At 55.5% G+C, this 27,328-nt stretch overlaps 1 protein-coding gene across 3 annotated transcripts in view; it reads right to left on the reverse strand.

Moving 5' to 3' along the window:
• The window catches only part of PFKP (phosphofructokinase, platelet), a 52,096-nt gene extending 30,366 nt beyond the window's left edge, over nucleotides 1-21,730 (reverse strand). The window contains exons 1-2 of one of the 3 annotated variants that reach the window (XM_026478686.4): nucleotides 21,538-21,730; nucleotides 8,858-8,931 (exon numbers count right to left, since the gene is read on the reverse strand). In XM_026478686.4, the coding sequence (XP_026334471.2) occupies nucleotides 8,858-8,931; nucleotides 21,538-21,649 (186 nt within the window). In that variant the 5' untranslated portion in view covers nucleotides 21,650-21,730. The remainder of the gene's footprint in view (nucleotides 1-8,857; nucleotides 8,932-21,537) is intronic. The other 2 variants (XM_057304625.1, XM_057304624.1) reach the window with 2 other exon arrangements.
• Nucleotides 21,731-27,328: the final 5,598 nt, after the last annotated feature.

Consider the following 27,328-nt stretch of genomic DNA (forward strand, 5'->3'; position numbering starts at 1 on the left):
CTGCAGGTAGTAAGGACTGTTTCTTCGTCCTTTAGGGCAGCAGGAGTGCCTGAGGAATGTCACATACATCCCAGGGGGAGGGGGGTTGCAGGGTGTCAGCTTCTGCTTTGTCCTCAGCTTGCCTTCCGTTCCCTCGTCAGTACCACAGAGTTATTTCTATATTATAGAGAGAATACATTTATGTATACTTTGAGAAATTATACAGAATGAACCTGCTTTCAACTTCTCTTTGTTCTCTTTCATTCCACGCCACCCTCCTCTCCTATCTGTCACACACAGAACACTAGGCTACCAACACACACCTGTGCCTGTGTTATATAACATATGTTTAATGTTATATATACATTGTATACATCATGTAGTAAGTTATACATGATATATAATTACATGTTTATATATTTCTAATACACTGATATAATTACAATTACAAATGTAACACATATTTGATATATTACACGGAGTATACATTGTATATAACACACATTATAGTCACGTAACATTTTATACTACGCAGTGTATGTACACAGCAATACCCATAAACCTGCGCACGTCACCGTCACATAGGTGTTACGTGCGACAAACAGCAAAGGAACAGGTGGCCTGGAACGAAGCAGAGAAGGCGAGAGCAGGTGCACGTCGGAGCTGGCAGGCCTCCGTGTGCCCCCCGAATGCAGGACGGGAGAACAGGCCCAGCGTCTTCACGGGGCAGCGACGCACACCTTCTAAACGCACTTCCGTAAACCGTACAGGGCGGGCGTCGCGCATTCTTAGCCCGCTCCATATAAAGTACCGAGCCGTTGTGGTGTCACTGTGGAGGGTGACGGTGATGGGATGCAGGCCCGGCCTCTGGAAAGGGAGCTCTTAAGAGAGGCACTATCTACACGGGCCCCCGGTGTGAGCTCCCTCCCCAAGCAGAGAGGCTGCAAAGCAAGGCCTCCCTGTTCTAAGTGAGTCCCAGGGATCTTCTGCAGAATATTAAAAACAGGTAGGGAGCCAGAGGATAACTAGATGGCACGCAGACAGACAGAGGACACACAGGAGGAGGAGCGAGCCTCGGGAATGCCTTTCGCCAAGTTCTGCAAACTCCCAGCTCCCGGAAAGAACGGCCCCGTCACTGCACACACGCCACGGCACTGCATGCTTCAGACACGGGCCCAGCACCCATCAGTCTGCGCGGTGCAGACTCCCAGCTCACTCCTAGGACGCGGGGTTGGCGGGGCACCACAGGGGAGTGGGCCAAGTCCAGAGCCTTGGCCACTGTGCAGACACGGACGTGGCCCCTACGCGGAGGCCTGAGGTCTTACCACCCAAGCCCGTGCACGCGGGGTTGAAGACGAGAGAAACCATTACTCGTGAGACCAGAAGGGCACGAGTACACCGGGCTGTCCCGGGCACGGCGCTACCCACAGGCTTTGGCAAAAATGGGACATGAACACCCTCGACGCCCACAGCCACAGGAGTCATTTCTGCACACTCCACCGCGAGGTCAACAAAGCGACAAGGGGAAGGGGGCGCCCCAGACCCCACAGCGCTGACGAGGACACGGAGGCTGGGGGGGCCGTCCCCAGCTTGTCGGGGGTTCTCTCCACTGCGAGTGGCTGTCAGCACCGGCCCGTGGATGATTCCAGCAGCTCGTGCTCCCCGGACAAGCACCGTGTCCAGCTTCTGCCCCACAAGTGCCGCGCTGGGAGCACAAAAATCCCCTCTGCCTTTAGGATTCTTGCTCGGCATTTAACAGTGACTTAATAAAAGCATTGATAAATCCCTTTGCTGCTGGGGCAGGAACGTGGAAAATTGTTCTGTAAATCGTGACACGTTATTTTGAAACGCAGAGCGTTCTCCGAAGATACTTCATGTCGTGTGGCATAGAGACCCACGGGAAAGCGAGCAATCAAGGGATTTTTTGTGATCCGTGCGTCCCCAGGACGCTCCGACCGCACGCCTGGGCAGGGCAGGAAGTGACTCATTCTCCCTTGCACACTCACGGCTCAGGCAACCCTTCAAAGTATCTCCCAACTGCAATTTTAAGCGGTCTTTCACTTACGAGGAAGTGGTTACTAAATTAAGACGACTGATTTTACACAAATGCACTGTAATTTGTAAATTCGGATGCGCTGTTGTCTGTGGAAGTCTCTTTGGAGGCTTGAGTGCTTTAATCCCAGCACAGCCAGAGCCCAAACTGTTTTCTAAAATTCTCCTCGGATTTTGCCTTCAGAGCCAGCTGGATGACTCACATAGGAGTAAAACCACAGAAAACCCTTCAAAGCCCCACTTAGTGTTCAACCTCAACTCACACTGCCTGCCTCGTTGATCCCCCTTCACAGGGTGAGCCCAGGAGGCCATCACACACGCCATCCCTTTGGTGACATCTGAAAACGTGCCACAGACTCTGAAATCAGTTTGACTTCTTGTCCGAAGCGGTTCTGAGCGATGGCAAAGTCAGCGTGGTCCCCCCAGTTTGTTCCTCTGGGGACAGTGCTGCATCCAGAGGTCATCGTGACCTGTATTTTTGGGCACCTGTTAAATCCCTTCTGAGGAGAGTCAGAGCTAGTCCCCCACGGGTGGCTTTCTCTTGTAAGAGACCTCATACTATGAATGGTTTCTGAATGAAAGGCCCAGAAGGAAATCACAGTCCTGAGCTATACAGCCAAGTGGGCTTTTCCCCTTGAACACTTAAGTCTGATGAGTGCACCTGTCTTCTCAACTTGACAGTGGTTTTTCCGCCTCTGATTTCCTGGATTACTGGGTCAACAACTCACTGTTTGAGAAGCTAACACTCCAACTACCAGTGGAAACAATCTACCGAGGATCGCGTCCTTCAGAAGTATTTTCTAGAGATCACGGCGACCGACACCAGAGACTTCTCCCCGGGCTTTGCTGCGTTGAGTAAATACTTGAGTAAATATTTTTGTTTTCCTGGCTTATTCCTTAATAAATTAAAGCATTCCACTTACAGAACTCGAGAGCCAGCACGTAGAGAGGTCAGCTCTGAACGGCTCGCACGTGTTAGAGCTGGTAAATGCCATCGTGCAAGACTAGGGGGCGTGGAGGAAGCAGGCACGGGTCCTCTGGGTGGGCAGCAGTTGTCAAAGTTCAGGAATCACGACTCTGTTCTGCTACAGCGAGTTCACTGCAGAGCCCGAGATCACACAGTCCTTCCCGCGCCCACATCCAGCCCCCGCTCGGCCCCCACCAGGACTCTTTGGGGCACGGATGCCCTGGCTTCAAGAGCCTGACAGCCACCCCTGCTCAAGGACCCCATGACTTCAGGGACAATGCCTGCAGAGTCACCTCTGCACACGTCCCCGGTGAGAGGTGGTCAAACTCTGACCTTCCACAGTAGGTCAGAACATGTAAGGTCATGCACTTTGTGCTTGTGGAAACCTGACAACAGAGACCAGTGGGATCGGTGGACCCGCCCGGCTTTATCAGATTTCTGGACGCCAAAGCTGCTAACATGATAAAACCCAAAGCCGCAGAGGGACACAGCAGGTGCGTACCCTGCAGGTCAGAGAGCCTGCTCGCTCGCAGAGCCACACACCAGCCGCGCAGTGATCACTTACGGGCACAGGCGGGGAAGGAGGCCATCCTTTGGTGATTAAAGCACCGCAACGGTAACCAGCACGAGCCTGTGAAAGGCCCAGGGCACCATGCGGACTGTAGGAGGACCGGTCACAGAGCAGGCGCTCAGTCAGGGCTGATGCGGAGGGCGACCTCGGCTGGGTCCACTACCCAGCTGTGCACCAGCCACGGGCCCTGTGGGAATCAGCCCCAAAGGGCCAGGCCTGCTCCAGCTTGGCGGTCTACACCTCCCAGTCACCTGCAGACTGGTAACACTCCGCTGCACGTTCGGGCATCCTGTTCCTATTTTCAGACAGACGTTTTGTGGTTAAGCAGCTCTGACTTTAAGGAAGCGAAGATGCAGAAACTGTGATGTGTAAAGCCTCCAGCAGGTGGGACAGCGTGGTTCCAGTCACCGTGCCCGGCCTTCCTGGAACTTGGGGGAGGGGGGAGGCAGAGGCGGGACAGGTCAGAGCAGGGATCATAAACCAGTCATGCCCCCCAAAGGTCACCCTGGCAGCCAGGTCTGCTCTCCTCCCGTCAGGCGGTGTCGCCACCCAGCACGGCCCACACCGCCCAGCCAGCGGCCACCTCACACGACACACGGGGAAGCCCAGAGCCCAACCGCAACGGGAGGTCAGGCCAGGAGGGGAACCACCGCGTCTGCGAAAAGACCTGCCCAGCCTCCCTCTGTTGGAAAAGACGGGGTTTGGGTTTCTTTGTGTTTCTGCCACAAGCATGCCATTTCTGACTCTCAAAATTGTGAAAGTCAGCTCATCAGATCCGAGAAGTCACGTGCCCTGCGGCAGAGGGCTTCTGCTCGGAAGGAGAAAACGGTATTCATCTATTAGCGGACACATTAAAGCGTGTTTATCCGAGTATAAGTCAGCCCTGATGCCCAGGGCCAGCCCGCTGAGCTCGGTGGGAGGCTGGGGTCCAGACAGAAAGCCCGTCGGGGCCTCCGGCGCAAGGTCCGACCCTTCACCCGCGGCAGGACGCTGGCGAGGCCACATAGCACTCTGACCCGCTCTGAGGCGCCCTCCGTAGAAAATTCTGACCAGCACACGCAGAGAGACTTGTTTTTAACACGACCGGCTGATGAACGTGAGGGGTACCACTCCAGCCTCCCTTCAAGGCTCCGAAGACGGGGCGATGGGCATGCCCAACGGGGAAGTGTTGTTTTAAAGAGGAAAGACTTTTCACGTTAGTCCTATTTAAAGAGCTGTAATTTTTTCCAACCTACAGAAAAACCTTCAGCTAGTAAGATTTTGAGCCCACAGATTGCATGAAATAGGACTGGCCTATCTCTGCCACCAAGATCACAGGAACAGAGAACTTAACAGATCTCCTCCCCCTGGTCCACCGAAAGCCAGGACGGTCTCCTGAGCACGCCCTTGTAACCATGTAGTGTCCTTGCCCTCACCGTCCCCAAGCAGCTAAAGATACTTGTCGGTCTCTAAGGAAAAACCCTAGTCTAAAAGGAGAAAGAAAGAAAAAAAAAAAGATCAACTGGCTCTGTCGGGGGAAAGAATGGGTTAATCTGCCACGTGTCCAGCCTCCCCAGACGGCGCCCTTGGGCTCGGCATGCACCACACGTAGCCCTGCCCCAGATTTACGGCCTCTCCAGCTGCAGCCAGACGGCAGAAAGCCGGTGCCAGGCCCTCAGCAGAAATGCCAGTGTTCTCCCATCAGTACGCTTCCCACCAACTTTCTGCTGAGGAAAAGACCCTCAAATCCTTTGTTTACATAACACTAACGTGTTTAACTGTTTAGGTGGGCCTAGGCAAGCTTAGAAATTAGACCGCCAATGAACACACGTGTGGGACAGATGGCTGAACGAGGTTTTAAAAAATAAAACCAAACATCTCAATTCGAGCCCAAATAGGTCTCGGACGGCCGTGCCCGACAGGGGTGAGTTTGCCCCCGCAGAGGACAAGTGCCAACGTCTGGAGACATTTCCGTCACGACTGTGAGGTAGGGGGTGGTCCTGGCCAGCACCCCCGGCCCCATCTTAGGGACAGTCACACGAGGAGGTACGGAGGAGTTAGGAAAAACTGGCAGGTCTCAGGTTTGGATTTCAGAGACAGGGTCGTCGACATCCCTCACGAAGAGCAGAGGGTACTGCAAACTGTCTCCCAGGGCAAAGCCCGAGGGTCTGAGGCAGGCCGAGGACCACCCCCATGCAGCCGTGAAGAACAGGCCTGGTTCCCTACAGTTTCTCCTTCCCAGGGGAGGGGGAGGGGTGTCGCGAGAAGCATGGCACGCTCTCCAGACCAGTGACTTCAGTTCAAACGAGTCCAGCTCCAGGCCACTCCTGTTTGCTCCCCGTCTCTTCCTGGGGCCGAGCCACAGACTGTCCCCTCCGCTCTTCTCCCCACGCACCCTCTATCCTCCATCCAAGGCCCCAATTACCAGTAAACCAGTTATTATGAAGATACAGTCGCCCTGACCCTCAGTACCCTACACCCACATTCTCTCTGGCGCTTCCTGACGGAGAAGCTGCACAGACCCCCTGCGTTTCCCTGAAAGAAACGGGATCTGGGGGCACCTGGGTGGCTCAGAAGTTAGGCGTCTGCCTTCGGCTGAGGCCATGGTCTCAGGGTCCTGGGATCGAGCCCCGTGTCCCCCTCCCTGCTGAGCGGGGAGTCTGCTTCTCCCTCTCCCTCTGCTGCTCTCCCTGCTTGTGCTCGCTCTCTCTCTCTGTCAAATAAATAAATAAAATCTTAAAAAAAAAAAAAAAGTGGTCAGGATGAAAGCGGGCCTCGGAAGGCAGGCCACCTCTCCCAGCGGACAATGGGATGGGTGCATCTGGTTTCTAGGTCAAGACTCCTCCGAAGAAAATCCAAGACGCTCTTCTCCTGAGGAACCCCCAACGTTCCTACGTGTGGGCGTGGCTGCTGTGTTCCAGCTCCATTCCTCAGCTGGGAATGCGTGAAGTCTGGTAACGGAAGTCCCACTAAATAGCCTATCTAAAAACCCCCAGAACACAGACCCAATAAAACCAACAGAAACACGTCTCAAGTCTGAAGGATTAACATCCACGTCCCTATGTCAGCTTCCACACCCAAAGATTGTGCACGCGCACAGGCCCACCCCCGGGCCCCCACGACACTCACACCAAGGACACGCCCGGCCCTCGGTTCAACGTGGGGCTTCCTGACCACGGCACTGCGAACACTGGGGCCAGAGCATGGATTCCTTGTCGTGGGAGCTGTTCCGGGCATGGCAGGACGCTGAGCCAAAAAACGTGTCCAGACATTCACGCCCCTGGGCGTAGATCCCACCCCGGTCAGAGGTTTGATGGGGCACGTGAGCTTTCTCCCCAGCCCCGCCGGTGACAGACAGACACAGACAAAGCAAACGGTCTTTTTCTAAAGAAACACGGGTCAGTTTCTTTCACTATGAAACACCGCATAGGACTTCCTTCCCTTCCCTCCCACACCCGCTGTCACCGCGAAGACCCAGCGGTGGCTGGTGACAGAGCGCAGCCCCGCGCACCACCACAGCGTCCCCAGCCAGGGTGACACGCACTGCGGGGCCCGCATGCTGTAAGCCGGGGGGGTCCAGGCGGATCCGTCTTCAGCGGATCTGAAAACACGCTGTTAATTACAACACAAGAACCCAAGCTGAGGCTGCCCCAACCCCCTAAAGGTTTTTAAAACCACGTTCACGTAGGAACTGTGGTCAGGCCAGGGGGTGGCGGTCTCTGTCAGCTCTAAGGCAGAGGGCAACCCCTCCCGAAAATGGTATAAAATAAGATAAAAAGGCAGAGCGGTCTGTGTGCATGCAGTCTGCGGCAGTAGCAGGAACGCACACACGTGTGGACACCTGTCTGACAGTAACCACCGGCGGAGGGGATGGGGGAGCCGGGGGAGCCTGGGGAGCCTGGGGAGCCTGACGCTTCGTCCGCACCGGTGAGCGGGCAGCTGGCGGCCAGCAGCCCAGGGCGGATGCCCACAGGCGCCACGTGACCCCAGAGAGAGCCACACAGAACAGGAGCAGACAACAGTCTGGAAATGCTTTGACTGGGCCCATCGTGTTAACATCGCCCAAAGCAGGCAAACACAACCCCCAAACTCACAGAACCACAGCTCAGAACAGCACACCAGAGCCCGGGGCAAAAAAAACCCCTCTTTCCAGCGAACGATACACAAACCATTACGTGGCCCACTAAGCACAGGCCTGTGAACAGCCACTGCCCAGAAGGAGTAAAGGACGGGGCAGCCAGCACCGGAACCCGCGCCAGCTCCCGGAAGGGGGGGTTAGGCCGGCGCCCCGCACACGGGACAGGCGCCCGGCGCCACCGCTTCTGGACCGGCTGGGGCCTGCAGGGGCTGGACCTGGTGTCAGACCCCTCATGAGGGCCATTCCCGGGCACTTGTCTGTCTGGGGATCAGGGTAATCCCAGACACCCGCGTAGGTCTTCTGCGCTAGGACGGTTGGAAAGCGGGGCGTGACCTACATAGTTCAGCCGACTGGGAGTGGAACGTGCCCGCGATGGGGATACCGCGGACACCGACGGGGTCGCTGCAAAGCGTGCGGAAAATGGGCACAAAACACATACAAAAGACATATCTGCTGTGGTTTTAATAGTGTCCAGATTCCCTTCCAGACTTTCACACGCAATCCTGGGAAGATTCCGAATGCAAAATACGAACGGTGGCTTTGCAGGAATCAAGCCATTTAAAAAACATACGCGCTTCTTTCCGTGTTTTTGGCTTTATCAGATTTCATAAATTTAAAAAGTAAATAGAAACTATTTTTTCCTGGTAGTTTTTGAAATAACTAGCATGAGTCCAAACTGCACTGGCACCTTCCCTCCAAACCTGGCTTACTTCTCCGAGGTCAGGACCCCGGGAGACGTCTGGGGCCGCTGTCTTGTTTCAGGTGGTTGGTCTCGAAGTTAACACATAGAAGGTGGTTAGGGAGGTGGTCTGGGTCATGATGAAAAGCTCAAAATGGCCGCTTTACCTCAACGCTGATTCAAAGTCACCCCCGTATTAAATGAATATATCACTTCCATAGGGAAGGAGGACTACAAATAAATACACTAATCCCATGAGACCATTTTGTGCCCCGTGGGCTCTCCCCTCCCCCCACCCTCCCTGCCACAGAGCTCAGACCTGCACGTAGACCAGGGAGCGCCACCCCCTCCCCGCGCCCCTGCGGGACCCCCGGCCCCTGGGGCCCTGGCTTGGCCTGGCCTGAGCGTTCCCAACCGGGGCAGCAGCGCCCGGGCAGGCGCAAGGCACAGGTCCCCGAGTCAGAGAAAGCAGGCGGGAGACGCGACACTGACCTCATAGATAAAGTACACTTTGGCCCCCACGTAGATTCCCATGCGCACCACAGCTCGGACAGCGGCGTTCATACCTGCGGGAGGAACAGGGACAGCGGTCAGCGACCAGGCCGGGCAGTTCTGACGCTGCCACTGGACCCGCTGGGACAGCGGTGAACCGCGTGCCCACCCAGAAGGCTCCTCGTGGGGACGACGGGCCTGGTGCATCCCTCTGGGGTCAATGTCACCTTAGAGTCGCGGCAGGCAGAGTGGGGCGCCAACCCGCGGGGGGGGGGGGAGGCAACACCACCCGCTAGGCACCAGAGGGGACGGGTGTTCATGTGCCGTTAGGCCAACTCAAATTTATATGGAAAAGGACAATTTCGGTGATTTGAGGAGAAGATGAAAGAAAAATACATAATTTCATTAGCTACCAAGGTAAAACCATTTTTTTTTAAAGACTTTTTTATTTGTTTATTTGACAGAGAGAGACAGCCAGCGAGAGAGGGAACACAAGCAGTGGGAGTGGGAGAGGAAGAAGCAGGCTCATAGCGGAAGAGCCTGATGTGGGGCTCGATCCCATAACGCCGGGATCACGCCCTGAGCCGAAGGCAGACGCTTAACGACTGTGCCACATAGGCACCCCATAAAACAATTTTTTCATCAATGGCCTTAAATTCAAAATAAGTCATGCTGTTTTATTAAAAGAAAAATTAAACCAATATACTATAAACAATACCTACTCGAGAGAAATCTAGGGCATTTTTCACACTTTCCCAGGGGTTGTTACTTATTAAAAGTGGCTTTTTTTTTTTTAAGATTTATTTGAGAGAGAGAGTATGCAAGAGAGAGAGCATGAGCGGGGTGAAGGGCAGACGGAGAAGCAGACTCCCCACTAAGCAGGGAGCCTGACATGCGGCTCCATTCCATGACCCCGGGATCATGACCTGAGCCAAAGACAGATGCTTAACTGACTGAGCCCCCCAGGCGTCCCGAAAAGCAGCTCTGTGCAACATGGTCTTGTGTGTCTGCTACACTCCATTCTCTCTCCCGAGGAGCCCCACTTTTGAACGGCCCATCTGGGCTATGCAACCAGTGTTGAGACCAGGTCTGGATTTCACCCCTGCAGAATCCTGTGTCATCACCGTGGCTAAAAGGCCGTTGAGGACACAGTCCCTACCCTCCAATGCACAGTGCCTGGGGTTCAGGCAAACTCCCAGCACACACCCACCCCACAGCTCCAGTCTGCCTTCTCCACGAATTTTTATTTCAGAAACCAACGTCAGGACTGAAGATGCTGGAGAACACGGGCCACGAAGTAAAGGCCACTCCTGCTAACGGCACACGGAAGGCGCCGTGGCTGCCAGGAGGGTAACAGACACAGAGCCTCCATTCGTGTGTACGGGAACGGTAAACCTGCTAAGATGGGCAGAAATGTTCACGTAGCATGGACGCTGGTCTGAGATACAAGAAAAGGCCGTCGGCTCTCGAAGGCGCAGAGTTTGAAAGGCTGCCGTAGGCCCATAGCTGGACAAGCCGCGGACCTTAGCAGTCAGTCCACGGTGCATGCACGGTGAAATCTACAAGGACGCGGACGTGTGTGTCCGAAGTCTCATTACTTATGTTCAAACCATGCTTAGGACACGGAGACTTTGAACGAGCTACCGATTAACAGGTGTCCTCCCTCCAGACCCTCCAACTCAACAATCAGCTCCTGTGAGCCCTCACGCCCCTTTCCTCTGCACGTGTTCCCGCTCTCGCCAGAGGCACAGCTCTCGGGCTCACGCCCAGTACACACGCCCTCCACAGCCCCTGCCCGTAAAACTGACATTTCTCCTGACATTTGCCCGGAATCCTGCCATGTCCCTCTAACATTATCCACGCAGCGGCTGGAGTGACTTGAAACAGTTTTTTCTCTTTGGTTAGTTATTACATAATTTATAAATACATTCTTACTGCTAAAAAAAAAAAACAGATTCTGGAACAGACAAAACTATGGAGACAGTAAAAAGATCAGGGTTGCCAGGGGCTGGGCGCAGGGGAGGTAGTGATGCTATTCTCCCTGGTGCTCATGGTGGATGTGAGTCATTCCACATCTGCAAACCACCAGCAGTGACTCTGGCGGAAACTATGGGCTTTGGCGGGGGAGGGGGGTCAGGGCAGGTTCACCGGTTGTAACACACATGCAGCAAGGTGGGGATGTGGACGGGGAGCTGTGCACCTGTGCGGCAGGGCTCCATGGGCACTCTTTGTACCTTCCACTCAATTTTGCTATGAAACAAAAACCGCTCCAAAAAAATTAAGTCTTAAAAAAAAAAAATCGGGGTGCCTGTCTGACTCACCCAGAGGAGCCTGCAACTCGAGATCTCTGGGCTGTGAGTTCGAGCCCCACATGGAGTGTAGAGATTACTTAGAAATAAAATCTTTTTTTTTTTTTTAAGATTGTATGTATTTATTTTAGAGATAGAGAGTGGGGGCAGGGGCAGAGGGACAGAGAGAATCCCAAGTAGACTCCCTGCCCAGCGTGAAGCCCCACCCCAGGTAGATCTCAGGGTCCTGAGATAGTGACCTGAGCAGAATCCAAGAGTCAGACCTTTAACTGACTGAGCCACCCTGGCGCCCCAGAAATAAAATCTTAAAAATATATACACACAACATAAAAGCTGCCCCACGTTCTTTCCCCTTGTCCACCCCCTGGAGCCAGCCACAGGAGCCCCGTAGAGACGCAATACCATGCTGCTGCATTGTCCTGGTAGCAGCCGGAGTGGTTTGCCAGATCAGCCTCTAGGAGCACGAATACGCCCAGGTTCCCGCCCCGGATTCTATGGGGCCTGCACGCATCACCCCAATCTGCAGGGAGAGATCTTCCACCGGGGGACTCCTCCTACCTGTTCCCCCACCCCCACCCATGCTCATCCTTGAACCTCATGGCCGTCTACACAGCACACTCGTCTACACAGCACAACCCACAGCTCCCCCAGGACAGCAGCTACAGAGCTGGGGGATGCTGTCTCTTGACCTCGAGACGGGGCTCCTGACCTCCAGAAAGACCTCCCTGTGAGCCCCCCACCCACTCCTCTTTCCCCTGGGAGAGCTCCCTGCGCCTGTGTGTGTGCTGGGTGGGGGGCGGCCGCAGGTGTGCGGCGTTAGCGCATCTGCGGGCGGACGTGCGTGTGTCTCCACGGCCGGTCCCCTCCACGGCCGATGCCGTGCGCACGCAGCCTCGCCGCAGCCCTTAGCGGGATGGAGAGACACAGCTGCTCACGGTCCCTTCCGACAGACTCCAGGATCCTTGGACTCGCTCTGCGCCACTGACCCGGGGAAATTAACCCCAAACGCTCAACCACACCGACACGGTCACCAGGTGACAAACATGATTAATACCCGACCTCAGGCCTTGGCCCTCCCAAGCACCCCTTCTTTACAAGGACACAGCTCCAAAGGGTCGTGCCTAAAGGCACGATAAATGGGGGGAGGAAACTGTGACAAGGACACGTGACGCAGAGGGGACGCCCAGGAGACCCGTCCTGGAAGGTCCGCACACCCTCACACCAGCTCCGCGCCTGACTCCCACCCCAGCCTCTTGGGGTGACCCTGCGCTCACCTGGGAAGGGCCGGTCACCAGCAGCACTGGGTGTCCCATCAGCCCTGGCAGAGCCCCCAGAGGGCGGTGGGGCTCTTCCCAAGGACAGGGACAGAGGAGCCTGAGCTCAGCATCTTCTGCAAGTTCCCCGGGAGGGCGAGCTGCAGCAGGACATCCTACCAACTACCTCCAAGCCTCCCTCGGCTTTCATTTAAAGTGAGTGCAGAGTTAAACCAGCTGGCCCCTTTCCGCAGCTGGGGCCAGCCCTGGGAGTGGGGCCTGGGGAGATGTGCCTCCAGCTCTGGGGGGGATGGATGCTCAGGGGAAGCCTGTGGGGTCCGAATCCCCCAGGAGGGGTGAGGAAGTCAGGCTCGGAGCAGACAAAGGGATAGCAGGGGAACAGAATTAATAAAGGGCACAGCTGGAGCGTAGACCTTGGTCTCCGTTGTATTTTAACTTAAAAGACCAGCGAAATCCCTCTGGTACAATGGCTGCGCTTAGAATCTCCGAAGGGAGCCCTGAGCCTGCTGGGCCCCAATTCTGGGTTTCATTGTTTGGGGCAGGGTCTGCTGGGTTTGCCCAAGCTCCCTGCGAATGGGGTGTAGGGCTGGGCCCTGCGGGTGGACACCTTCCAAGGAGGGGACCCTGGAGGACAAAAACCAAGCACAACAGAGAACGCCCCATGCCCCCCCCAACTTCCGTCACACACAGTTTGGACAATGGGCTTCGTTCCTCGTGCTTTTGCTTCTGTTTTGGTAGCCAGATCTGGGAATTCAAACAACTCTCCTGATTATTACCAGGGGAAAATGTAATCCTGCTACCAAGTCCGAATCTTATTATTTGGAAAGTAACCTCATCGTCGTCACTGGCAAAAATTTAGACCCTGGCCTACAGGGAATGGAGAGGCTGGTTATGGGAACCAAAAATGAACGAACCTTGAAAAAATGAGGGAGCAGCTGAGTGGGAACTGTGTGATTGATCAGTACTTCAAATGCGACGGACAGAACAGGTCATTAAACCTTTGTCTTGATTTTACATATCTGCTGCTTCTTACTAAAATATCCTGCAGGGAAGAGCGGCCGTTAAGATCATTCCTTCCTGAATTAAAATACAAACTTACAATGAATCGTGGAACACTACATCAAAAACTAATGATGTACGGTATGGTGACTAACATAAAGAATGAAAATTTTTAAATAAATAAATAAATAAATAAATAAAAATAAATGAACGAGTGAAAAAAAGGAATTGTTCAGTCAGTCACTATACTGTGTATCTGACACTAATAGGAAACTGCATGTTAACTATACCGGAATGGAAACAAAAACTTAAAACATAAAAAAAATTAATAATAATTTAAATTTTAAAAAAAAGATCATTCCTTCCCTGAGGTCACGGAGTGCAGTGGACCTGTTTCCAAATGCCTCCTGAGATCTGCTCTGATGACATTTAACCTTGGAGTAATCTGTAAGAAGCAAGGGATATGTTGATTCTAATAAAATAATGGGGGCTCGTTCTTGTTTCCTATGTAATCTGAAGAGTACAGTCTCCTTACTTAACCCTTTCGCCGTCTGGGGCTATTTACCCCTGCTTATCACCATTCCCTCGCTAATGTCCGTACTTCAATTTTTTTTGAAAAATAAAATCAGGTTGTTCGGTTGTCTTACTGGCTTCCCCCTGAAATTGTGTCGTTCTCGGTTTTGTACCAAAGCAAAGATGTCAGCATGTGTCACAGACACACGTATGGCTCCTAAAGTGCCCGGTAGCAGCTTCCCCATTCAGTAATGTAGGTCGGAGGGGAAGAGGGTCCCAAGGAGCTCTGTGTCCGGATGCCCGCTGCCCCGCAGATCAGAAACAAGCCAAGCGTCTCTGCATCTGTACCAGCCAAGTCACTGAGCTCAGAAAAGTCAGAGGGAAGCTTGAGATGGGCCTGCGAGGGGAGTGGCACCCATCCGATGCACAGGGATGGGGCCCCTTCTCTCTGCCTCACTGACGGAACAGTCACCGATGAGCACACACGCCGCGCCCAGCGGAGGCAGGGGCTAAGAACACAAAGCAGAGCAGGGCTGGGGAACTGGGCGTGGGGTCCTGTGGGGTTCTGTGGGGCGCGGGGAGGGAGCTAGCCAGGCCTCCTCCAGAAGCCCTAATGACAGAGAATGGAAGAAGCCAGCCGAGGGGACATCTGGAAAAGAAGGCCCTGCACGGGCCACGTGGGAGTTCGCCGGCCACACACTGCATCCCAGCGTCCACTGCGTGGCATCCGAGCTTCAACACAAACACTGGGTAGGGACCCTGTGAATACCAGCTGCGATGGCCATCCCAGGTGCCGAACCCCACGGTGCCTGGGACGACCCTGGCCCCAGAGATGCGTGGTGTCAGAGTGAGGGCGGACTGCGGGGCTCAGCATGGAAAAAAAGAATGTGGGGTGTCTTACTGATGATCTTTACACCGATGAGGGATTGAATACTAGGTTGGATAAAATATACATTTACAATCAACTGTTTTCATGTGGTGACAGGATAAAGTTACACACGTAAGGGGCTTCGAACGCGAGCCTTGTTGTCCCGCACAGCGTGGGACCCCGTTTTGAATCTACTCTGTAGCAGGGCTGTATCTTGCCGCGGGAATTGCTGCAAAGCTCTTTGTAAAAGGGGATGACTGTTCCCTTCCAGGGACCTAACGTAGCCAAGTTCCTGCTGATGGGTTTTCGCTGGTCTTCCCACTGCTCACTAGTGTAAGCACTGCTGTGAAGAACATTCTCTCACCAGCCTACCTGCTTCCACCTCTGCTCCCGTTCCCCGCATTTCCTCCTGCTGTCCAGAGGAGCAAACCCACCCCACACCTCTGGACGTCACAGGGCACCCTGCCGCAGGGGCCCCAGCCTCACCCCTGCAGCCCTCCAGCTACCGCCCAATCCTGCTCCCCGTGAGACCCTAAATGTGGGCTTCCCACCCGACCCCTCCTGGCCACGCCACAAAACTACCCATATCAGAAGCAGCCAGTGCCTGCAGTGGCCTCCCTGCTCCCACCAGGTGAATCCAAAGTCCTCACTGCCTGCGCCTCCCCACAGCCTCACCCATCTGGCCTTGACCTCCTCCTCCCAGGCCCTGTACATATGTGGCGCCCGCCAGGCTGCTTTGCCCCAGCACACCCCTCAGCCCCCGGTGGGTTGTGGGTCGGGTGGAGGGTCCCTGACCACAGGTGCCAGGGCCTTCCAGAAACAGGGGCTCTTTCCCAGGTCTGGCTCGCTTCCAGCCCTCAGTGCCAGCTCCCTGAGAGATGTGGGTCCTCTGTCTGCCAGAGGCACGACTTCTCACCTCGGCGGTCACTGTTCCTTCATCGGTGGGAGGGTGACATGAAAAGGAGAGCCAAACCATAGGAATGTTAACCCAGAGCTGAACCAGTCACCCTACACCACTCTCCCGACCATTTTCTGGCCAAAAGAAACGTCCAGCCAGGTCACTCATTCACACCTTTTTATACAAGGGATCCTATGTTAATCAACCTTCCCAGTCAAGGTCAGTCCTTATCAAGGTCAAAAAGCCATGCTATGAAACGACCCCATGCACCCAGGACGCAAGCGTGGTGCTGGGCCGACCTGAGGGACCAGATGTGATTCTCAGGCCCCCACTAGACCCAGACCCACAGACTCAGAACGTGTAACTCAGGAAGACCCCTCGGCAGCGGCTACACAACCAGGAGGGAGGAAGCTCGTGAGCCCCCAGGGCAGCAGGGCTAACGGGGACCTGAGCCATGTGCTGCCCGTTCTCTTCTGCACCTCCTAGGGTCCTCCTCCTTCCACTGAAGACATGCACTGGAGAGAAGGGAAGAGAAAAGGGGAGGAAGGAGGGAGGAGGGGAGAGGACTGCGGTTCAGTGACTCTGTGTCCTTCATTTTGCAAATGAAGAATGGAGGCCCTGCCCACCGCCAGCAGAGAGAACCAGGAACCAGGACCTATTAATCAGTGTCTTGACTCTCGAGGCGCTTCTCTGCCCCACGCTTTGCTGCTTCTTGTCTTGACAAGCACAATTACTGTAATTCCCAGCATGCTAAGTATATGGTGGCGAAGATGCACGGGTTAAAGGGGCAGGGGGAGGGCACGGGGCTTCCTGGCAGGTGCACTGCGGCAAATAAGAATGGAGCACCGTGCCAGGCCCACTTTTTCTCAACAGAGACCACCTGTTCCTTACCCAAATACATCTTCCCGACCTAGTTACAACGGCACTCGGTGTACGGTTTGGTGTCCCAACGTTTGCCTTTACCACGTTGCTGGCCTCCAGGTCTCTAACGGTGATTGCTTCTGACGGCTCATCAGGTTGGTGCAGCGTGTCCCATGGGCCCCAACTCTCCCTGATGAAAGGTTTCAGTTCTGAACCGAAGCTGTTTGCTCCCCCCCAAGGCAGGATTGAGTTTTTCTGAAGATGACGAAGTGTCTAGCTTCTAAGAGGCGCCTAGCTGTGCCACGCAGAGTGTGTGCGTTACAGCAGAGGGCTTAGCGGCTGACTGCCCACGGCATTCACAGGGTGAGCGCTGAATTTCGAACACGTGGCCTCCTAAACGCAACCGTGCTTGCTGAATCAATTACTAAATTTTACATGGAAAAGAAGTCCCCTCACTATAGAATGTAGCTGTGCAGAGTTCCAGGACAGTAAGGGGCCCCCGAGTCGGGGGAGACGAGATGTCCAGTGCCCCCCCCCCCGCCGTTTCCCTCTGCACTGAGCTGGGCTCTGCAGCCAACACAGCTCCAGGCGAGCACAGAAGGAACCCGCACAAGCGGGACCCCAGGGCCGTGTTCCAGCAATACGCGGTCAGTGGCGGAACCGCCCTGTGCCCGGGGTCCAGCCATTAGTGGCAGTAGAGCTCCAAGCTTTCAGGCATTAGCCTTTCCCAGATACTGCTCTGCAGATAAAAGAGTGCTTTTGATTAGTGAAGGTTCAAGTCCCTGAAATGACATAATGAGGAAAGGAAGGAGCCAGTACCGCAGTCACCTGGCATTTCATGAAAGCGAGATTCAGGGGAGCCTTCCAGCTAACCTCCGAGAGCCTGCCTCGCGCCACATACCAGGCCGGACTCGAGACACGCACGGAGGGACGCCCTCCCGCTGTCTGTCGTCTCTGCGGCCGCACGGCCCGGCCCCTCTACCGCTCAGAACGCGAAGAAACCAGTTCCCCGCCAAGCCCGCTTGCTCCCGCATGAACGGAGAACAAGTCAGCACACACCTGCGTAGCGCCCGCCACCAGCAAACGTCAGTGCTTCTTGAGGCTCTTTCTTAAGACTGACAGAGACTCAGTTTATGTGAGCTCTGGATACTGTGTTCACGTTTGCTTTGCCTTAGGCCAAAGAGGACTTTATAGCCTCGCTGCCCGCAAGGGGCACTCAATTTCTCCACCTTCTCATCTGCACCGGGCTGATCCCACAGTCTGTGTCTACGCCCATGAATCATTTTTGGTGGATGACACAATCTTGCTGGAGGGTGGCTACTTAGTCATGGAAAGGCTGTCTGTCCAGCAAGGTGGAAAATCAGTTTAAGCTTGCAGACATTCCTTGTGACAGCAGAAGAAACCCAAAGAAGGAGAAAAATAATTAGCCCTAGATTTAGTCTTCCTTAGTGGACAGGGCTGGGGCAAGAGGAATAGAGATGCAGGATTTTCTTCTTTTGTTTTTTAATAGGTACTGAATTTGACTGGAAAACTAAGGGCTTCATCACTCTGGTATCAAGTGTCGCATGGCTTCGGCTAACCTAGTGCTATCCCTGTAAAAAGATGTTTTCTGCTCCACTACCAAAGGTGTTGAAAAATCATCTGGGGGCACCTGAGCGGCTCAGTGAGCGAAGCATCCGACCCTTGATTTCTTTTTTTTTAATTTTTTTTTAAAGATTTTATTTATTTGACAGAGAGACAGCCAGCCAGCGAGAGAGGGAACATAAGCAGGGGGAGTGGGAGAGGAAGAAGCAGGCTCCCAGCGGAGGAGCCTGATGTGGGGCTCGATCCCAGAACGCCGGGATCACACCCTGAGCCAAAGGCAGACGCTGAACAACTGAGCCACCCAGGCGCCCCCCCCCCACTCTTGATTTCAGCTCAGGTCATGATCTCAAGGTCTTCTAAGACCTGATCTAAGAGTCAGACTCTACGCTCAGCAGGAGTCTGCTTGGGATTCTCTCTCCCTCTCCCCCACTGCCCCTCCTACCCCCCCTCTGTAATAAGTACATACATACATAAATAAAATCTTTAAAACTTGGACTTTCACTTTACAAGGCCCCTGAAGAGCATGGCCTACTGGAAAGTCCTGGACTGACATCCGACAGAAGTTGGTTTAAATCCTGCCGACTGCCACACAGGAGCTGTGTAACCCAACCAAGTCACTTATGTCTTTGTGGGTCTTTCTCCCCACCTCCAGAACAAAGACATACATACCTGGGAGCAATGTGACCAGGCCTGTAAAGCTCCCGGGACACAAAACGTGCCCAATAAATTGTAGCTGTGCTCACCACCATCACCCCCGCCGGGGGAATTTGACCAAAATTTCACAACTGACATTAAGCCTTGCATATGCTCCCCTAGATCTTAGGTAGGAGCAAGACTGTCCCTATCGCAGGGAAAATCAAGTGCTGACAGAATTTGGAGTCAGGATACAAATGGCAAAAAAGCTGAGCATCTCAGACAATATCTCTGGGAATGACCTTGTCAAGGTGTTGCTGCTAAGACCAGCCCCTCTGAGCACGTGTCCAGACGAGCTTTCTCAGAAGGAAATGGGTCCAGATGCTCCATCAGGTCTAAGACAGGACAAAAAAGCAGGAGATCGTGCTTTGCATGAAGTCCAAGAAAAACCCCGAGTCAGAGGCCTCCCCTCCACCTGGGGTGAAATGCCCAGAGCACAGGGGCTCTCCCTGGGCCACCCCAGATGTGCCAGCTCAGATCATCAGGCCTCCCCCGCGGCCCTGACGCTAACAGAGCAGGCTTCTCATGTAACCTGGGTTCTCGGAGTAGCCTCTTCCACTGACCAGCAGACGTGGGCCTCGTGCCTCTATCAGAGCCACTCACAAGTGGCTGAGCCAGGCCAACTAACAGAAACGCTGATTCTGTGGGTTACACCATCATCTCCAGTGCAGCTCCTCATTCACCAGGTAGCCGAGCACACTCTTCGGCAGAGATTCCAAAGAGTGACCCATAAATATTTTTTTCAACAGACACAACACCTTAACTGTAAAATAACCTTGAAACTCTGGCCTTGAAGCCTGGTGGTTTTAGAGACTAGTTCCTCTTCCTGTGCCACCGTTGTTTACCCTTTCAGGGCAGATTAAGATTCACACAAGATGCTTCCTAATTTGTGCCAAGGCAGGTCTCCAAGACGCATGTGCTTTTCACGCCGTGTGACAGGAAAGCCTCTCTTAACCCCACCGCGACCCCACCAGGGCTCCACGTGGCACACCTTTAGGTGTTCACTGAAGTCACGTGGGCGATGTCCCCGGTTTCACTGTATTTCCCCAATCCGGGCCAATCCGGGCCTTGGCTCTATCACAACATTTTCCTTCTCCGGAATGTTTATACCGGGGCTCCCTTTACTAGAAACCAGATCAGACAGAACAGCCTGGCTTCCCTCGCAGACGCAAAGGGGGCCCGTGGAGTGGGGGCGGTGACTGGCGCCGCAGTCGCCGCCCCCAACAGGACGAGGCGGGTCTCGCCAGGGACTCACGCTCTGGGGACGCTCTGGGGACGCTGCAGGCGCTGGAATGCCTTCCCCTCACCTACTGCGCGCTTTGCGCGCCAGGTGCCTAGGAACAAGGGCACAGGGTGCGCGGGCGGCGACTGGCCGGGCATCACGTAGACGCGCGGCGGGCGGGGCTGCGGCCACAGCGCCCCAACCTGCCGCCCCCGCGCCAGCCCCGCCCGGCTCAAGGGCGAGGCAAGGTCACGCGCGCGGTGGGCGGTGGGCAGGAGGTGAGGGCGCCGGGCGCAGCACCTGCGCATCCCTCCACCTGGTGTGGCCTGGAAACCTGGAAAAACCAGGCACCGGGGGTAGGAGGAAGAGGAGGAAAGAAAAACCTAACCCAGCTCGGGGAGGCGTCTCCAGCCTGGGCGATCTTAGGCTCCAGGGACGCATCCGCCGGCAAAGCGGTGATCCACTTTCTAGCGGGCGGCCCGCCCCATCCAGGGATTTACCTGGATCAGGAAACCCCACCGCCTGGGATTCCCTGTGGCCCCACGTGCACCCAGCGCCAGGGGCCCAGGCGTGGCCATGTCACCCCCTCCTTTAAATTTCAGTACTCTCTTTGGATGTGCGCGGGCCCTGGGCTTGGGTCCCCTTCTCCCCCAAATCTGCCTCCACATGGTGGGGGGAGGTGGGCTGGAGTCCGCGCCCCGGGCGCTGGTGACGTTCCGGAGTCCCCGCTTCCTGGTCCTTCCCAGCCAGAGGAGGCTGGCGGGGCGGGCCTAGTGACCCACTTCAGTTTTCTGTTTTGTCAGGAAAGCGGCGGAAACCTTTTAAAAAGTCTCCAGCGGAAACCCGGCCGCTGGGCATCCCTGGCAGGGTCCCCTCGCGCCCCCCGCCGCACCACACCATGCAACAGCGGGGACCCCGCCCGCGCCGCGCGACGGACGCCGATCCGCAGGACGCGTGGCGGGGACCCAGCCGTTGTTTCCACCCGGTGGGGGGCGGGGTGCGGGCGATGTGGGGGCCGCGGCATCCAGGTGGCCGCGCGGCTCCTAAGCTTCCCAGGGGCGTCGGCCCCACCCTGCGACTCGGACGAGAAATGACCTCCGAGCGCCGTCCAGGAGACCCCACCGCCAGTCTCAATTTAAAAACTGAACGCGGAGGGGGAAAATTAATTGATCTTCCTGATAAAGGATCCTAAGGCCACATTCTTCCCTCCTCCTGCCCCCCACCCCCCGCAGCGACTCCTTCTGAGGCTGCACCGCCCACTCCTGCCCCGGAAGGTACCCCTGCGGTTCCCGGGCCCCGGGGTTTCTCCCCCACCCTGCTCTGATCCGCAGGACCCCCTCCTCCTCGCTTCTTCCTGGGGCTCCCATCGCTTGTCCCCGCTAGCCCCGGGTACCCCATCCCTTCTTCCCGGTCCCTCCTCCCATCACTTATCCCCCGGCCCGGTCAGGCGGCCGCGCACCTTGGGCATCCCCGCCGCTGGTCAGCACTCCGATGGCCTTGCCGGCCCCGGAGAGGTGCTCCAAGCACTTTCGGAAGAAGACCTTGCGGTTGGCGAGATCGTCGTCGTCCATGGCGAGCAGGCCGAGACAGTGCTGGGGCGGGTGCTCAGCAGGCAGTGCCCCCGCCCGCGCCGCAGCGACTTAGAACCGTCCGCCCCGCCCGCTCGGCGCGCGCCAATGGGCGGCCAAGGGCGGGCTCCAGGACGCGGGGGCCGGCCGGCGGGACGGGCGGGGCTGGGGCGCGCCACCGGCCAGTCGGGGAGCTCGTCGGGTGATGGGGCATCCAGGGTTGGGGAGCGCCGCAGTTGGGGGGGGGAGGTACGAGAGGAGCGGGAGCTTCCGGCGCCGAAGGTGGGCGGGAGTAACGTAGAGGGGGAGCGCCACAGGTGGGGGTGGGGGGAGCTGATGGTCGCAGAGAGGGAGTGCTGCAGGCGGGTGCAGCGCTGGTGGGAGGAGGATCAAGCAAGGTCCGCTAGGGAGCACCCAGGGGGAAAGAAAATCATGGCAGGTGGGCGGAGCATCTTAGATGGGCGGGATCACAGCAACTGTGGGAGCATTGCGGGTGGCGGGGAGCGCCGCAGGTGGCGGCTGTATCCCGGTGGGAGGAGCCTCGCAGAGGGCAAACGTCATGGGCACTGGGTAGGGAAGGGAGCAGGGAGCATCCCACGTGAAAGGGAAAAGCACCAGAGGTAGGTGGGAGCTCTGCAGGTGGGAAAAAGCACCAGGGGTAGGGACGCGTGTTGGAGAGCGCGCAGCAGGTGGCGAGCATAGTACCCCAGGTGGGCGGAGCATCCTGGTGGGCGGGATCGCAGAGTGGGAGGGAGCGCCACAGGTGGGGGCGCGGGGCCAGCGGCTGCTAAGTAGACAAAACCCCAATGGAAGCCCTCCCCGCAGGATTCCTCCCAGGGCGGTGCTCGGAACCGCGGGCGCCCCAGCTCTTTCTCTGGCTCCCCTAGGTTTCACCTGCGGCTTGGGGTTGGGGGGACGTGCAGCGGATCCTCCAGCTGGTGGACAAAAGTGGGCATCGCTGGCTGGCGATGACCAAGCCCTGGGCCTGCCCCGGGCTAGAGGAGGAGCAGGAAGTGACCGCGGAGATGGCCTTAGCGACACCCTCCAGCCAGACCTGGTTGCAGAAAAGCCAGTGGAGCGGGTAGAGGGCACAGGAAAGATTTGGCGGGGGAGATTAGACCTAAGTTCTTATCTGAGGAAACCAACTTGTTCTTGTGTTGTCAGCCAGAAGCTCCCACGGCTCTGCTGGGAATCTCCAAACCTAAAACATTCATATCCAGTATCATCGGGTGAAGGATGAACGACCAGCCAACTTTTCACAGAGCTCAGCTCAATGCCAGTTACCTGCTTCGGATACGGAGTCCGGGCCCTTTCAGGGGCCTAGGGTCACCAGGCACCCAGCACTATGCTTGGAGTGCAGGTTACCCCAAGAAAAGAGTTTCAGAAATGCCCCGCCAGCAGTTCACGGTAGGGGTGGCACCGTGCCTCAGCCTACAGATAGAGGCTCAATGAATGTTTGTCCTGTGGACGCAAGAGGGAAAAAGAGCTCAAGGAAAGACTTGCTGAGTTAACCCAGAGAAGTCTGTAACAGCGACACAAACAAGCTGTCTACCTAGGGCCACCCACCCCGAAGATGGAGGTACCTGCATTTAGGTGCTTGCCTCCTCCCGGCTGCACGTGATCCTCCAGCTCATCTCTCTGAGCATCAAAAATTTACTGTAAAAGAGAAAAATACCCGCCTTAGGCAAGGCTGGAGGTCTGACCTCTCCTGGCCAGTATTATTGGTGAATCCCTCAATCCCACGGTCATCAGAATCACCCTGGCTTGGTTTTTCCCAGCCCCACCAGAAGCACTGAAGTCCACCTTTGGCATGCTGCCAGGGAATATATATATATTTTTAAAGATTTTGTTTATTTATTTGACAGAGAGAGAGAGAGAGCACAAGCAGAGGAGCAGTAGGCAGAGGGAGAGGGAGAAGCAGGCTCCCCGCCGAGCAGGGAGCCAGAAGCAGGCCTCAGTCCCAGGACCCCGGGGTCACGACCTGAGCCAAACACAGATGCTTAACCCACTGAACCACCCAGGCGCCCCGGAATACATATTGTTAACCAGCTCCCCGTGTGTTCAGATGATTGCAAAGCCTGAGAGTGACTGCTGGAGTGAACTGGGCCTGAGCCGCACAGGGGCTGCTGGCAAGGGACACTGGGCCTCGTGGGGGGTGGTGAGCAGCTGTTCTTCACTCTCTCAGGGCAGGGGAGCCGAGCCAGGCTGCACCCAGAGGCCCTGCACCCCCAGCCTAGGATCTGTGCTCTAGAATCACCCACTCCTTCCTCGAGCACCCTACACTTGAAACATTGGTGCACACTGAATTTTATCTCAGCCGAAAACCCTTTAACTTCTTATACAATTGGTATTTTTACAACGTAAAGTCAGAGATTGGCCATTTGTCATTGAATTGCCTGTAATATAGACAACAAAGGATATAAACGGAGTCCAAACATGACAACGGGTTAAATAAATTATGGTGAAAATATATACTGGAATAGTTTTAAATTGTTGTTACTATTATGAGCATAAACATTTACTGACATGGAAATATGTCCTGGATATATCTGTAAGAGCCAAATACAGTGAGCCCATGCGTGTGCGTGCACACATGTGTGCATATATATGTAAACAGATCTAGATATTTCTATTCTCTTTCTTTTGCTTATTATGGGTATTCTCTTATCCTGCAATGAACAAGTATTTTTTGGAATAAATTTGTGATAGTTAATTAAAAATAATAAGGTTGAGAATCATCAGACGTCCACGGTTCTGTCTATTTTGCGAAAGCTAAGGTCTATGTATGCAGCGTTGTGGCTCCCATCGCCATCCCCCAGCTGCACCCCGGAGCTCTGACCCATTGCTTGGGGTATCAGAGTACCGTGTACAGAGACCGCCAGCTAATAGAGACGGAGCCCTCTCCTTTCTTCTTCTTTTGCAATCTGTATGTTTTAATAGTTCTTCAAACCCTTCCACTGGATGGTTTTGGTGGGGTTTGGTTTGTTTGTTTGTTTAACTTTGGCCTTAGAGGAGAATCTCTGATACCAGAAGGGACAATTCCCTGCCCCGTTGACTTCAGCGCTTACCTCCAGCAGGACAGGACATGTACGCTAGCTCTCCATTGCTGCCTACAAATTACCCCAAACTTCTGCCACTCATACCAGCACACACTTACATCACAGGAGGAATTATCCCAGGGTCAGGAATTCAGGCAGGCTTTGCTGGCCCCTGCCCAGAGCCTGCCCGGGCTGCAGCCAGGTGTGGGCCAGGGTCTGAAGGCTCATCTGAAGGCTCCGTGGGGGAAGGGTCTGCCTTTGCACGGACTCCCATGTTGCTGGCAGGATTTGTTTTCTTCAGGGCTGCTGGACAGAGGGTCCTGGTCCTTCCGGCCTGCAGGCTTTAACTCTGCCCCTCATCTGGGCAATTTCCTTCCTTTCCAGCCATCAGGCTAGCTGTGAGCTAATCTGCAACCACACCACACGGGCTTGCCTTTCCCACGTGCCCCGCGTTCCCTCTCCTTCTTCCTAGAATTTGGAAAGTCCACACACCAATGGTCAATCACCCACTAAAGCAGGGAAGGCCACCGCACCCCTGCCTCCCCGGACCAGTTGTCCTTCAGTGTCCTTGTCCAAATTTAAAAATAATGCTGCTCTGCATCTAACAGCTAACCTGTTATATATAGAACAGTTGGACGCTTTCCAAGACCTTAATGCAGAATCACATTGTCCAGGGCCAATGAGAATTGGGGGGAAATGGAGAAGACGGTCTCACTATTTCTGCCAAGTATGTGGCTGTTCGGAGTTCTGACTCTCTAGGCATCTGCATCAGTAACCTGGAGGCCCTCACTGAGGAACTTTATCTCCTCCATGGCACGTTGGTGCAGGTTGACTAATGGAGACTTCCCTGTCCTTCCAGCACGGTTACCGTAACAGGAGGGGGCAGCCCTGCGTGCGCCGCACGTGGCGGGTAAGTGGAGGGGTTGGTCTGTTCTCTCCCAGGAACGTCATCTGAGCCTTCCCGTGCTTGCTCGTGCTTCTTTCCTCAGAAAGCAGAGGGAAAGCGAAGGGCTGTCGTGAAGAGTAAGATATAGAGAGATCTCCCAGTTAGAAAAGGAAACGGTGATTCCAGCCACGTGACAGTGATGGCTACCTTCAGGAGCCGAGCCGGAGGTCCGGTTCCACATTGCTCTGGGTGTGTCTCTGGATAACGTTAGCATTGGAGTCCAGCGCCTCAGAGAGGCGGACTTCCCTCCCGGACGTCCGATGTCCCGCGGGGGGAGGTGGGGGCTCAGCCAGCCCACTGAGGGCATGAAGAGACTAAAAAGGCAGAGGGAAGGAGAGTTTGCTCTCTCCGCTTGACCTGGGACACCTGTTGTCCTGCACTCCTGGTCCTTGGCTTTTGGGTTTGGACGAGAATCGCACCACCGGCTTTCCTGGACCTCCAGCCTGCACGTGGGACATCACGGGACATCTCAGCCTCCGTAGCTGCTGAGCCAAGTCATATGAGCAACCTCCTCATATGTGTATAAGTATATCCCATCGGTTCTCCTTCTCCCCAGAACCGGGACTCGTCCGTCCAGCCAGGTTCAGGACATGTTCTGTGTTAGCCGAAATGCTAAATTTGAATGCGGGTTTGCACACCGCCTATGCAGACCTGTGTCCGCTGGGGGCACCTGAAAGTTCGGGTTTATGATGCCTGGTTCTCATGGCTCCTTACATCCTACCAGAGCTGAAATGATTCATGGCTGAGGCGTTCAAGGGCAAACAGTCTGAAATATCTGAGAGCCAAGCTAATAACAATAGCCTGTTTCCAGTTTGCAAACGGGCACGCGGGCCACACGTGTGTCAGAGGCACATGCCAGCATCCAGTGAGCGCTTTTGACATTTTGGGGGTGAACTTTCTGAGATTCTGATGTAAGCCACAGACCTTTTCCTCTGCCCAAAAGTACATATACGCACGTGGAACCAATGCAAGATGCGTACAGTTGCGGGAAATCCCAGGCCTGGTGAGCGGCCAGGGCCGGCCCAGGGCTGACGGCTGGAGGGCAGAGCCGTGGTCCCAGGCCCCCAAGGGGCAGACGTCTCTGACTCCTGCGTGGTCTCCGGCTGGCCACCTGCAACTCCTCTTATCTTAGGCCAAGCCAAGCTGGTGGCATTTGAGCCCAGGCCAAATGGGGACTCAAGGTCTTGGGGACAAAGCCAGTGTCTTGGGCCTGAGTCTGTTGCCACCTTGGCCATTTGTGCTCAGACCGCCCTCCCGTCCCCTGCAGCCTGAGAGCCACTTCAGAGCTCCATGTTTCTCCCGCTGAGAGGGGGGCATGGGAACGCTCCTGGGGCATGCTATCCTTTTACGAACCCTCTCCAGCCCAGTGGGCATTCACTTAGGCCTCTCTTCCTCTCTTTGGAGGCACTTAACAGTGGAGCACGGCTGACGGTCTCTGCCACCACGGGGCGTGCTCTGGGCACCTTCCTGGTGACCTGCTCACCCCTCCTTGAGTGGGGTCCCTCCTCGCATGGGCCCTGACTGGCAGCACACACAGGGGCCCCGCTCCCGTTTCCCCGGCACAGCACCCGCAGGTCACGTAGGGGTTTACTGCCCTGGGCACAGCGCCCCCCCCCCAGCTCCGCGCCCCTGGCCTCTGCTGGCCCCGGTGAAGGGCCATTTCTGGGGCCATTCGCTCACCATGTGGGGAGTCAGCTT

Source organism: Ursus arctos, unplaced genomic scaffold (genome assembly GCF_023065955.2).
Source record: "Ursus arctos isolate Adak ecotype North America unplaced genomic scaffold, UrsArc2.0 scaffold_30, whole genome shotgun sequence".
NCBI classification, from domain to species: domain Eukaryota; kingdom Metazoa; phylum Chordata; class Mammalia; order Carnivora; family Ursidae; genus Ursus; species Ursus arctos.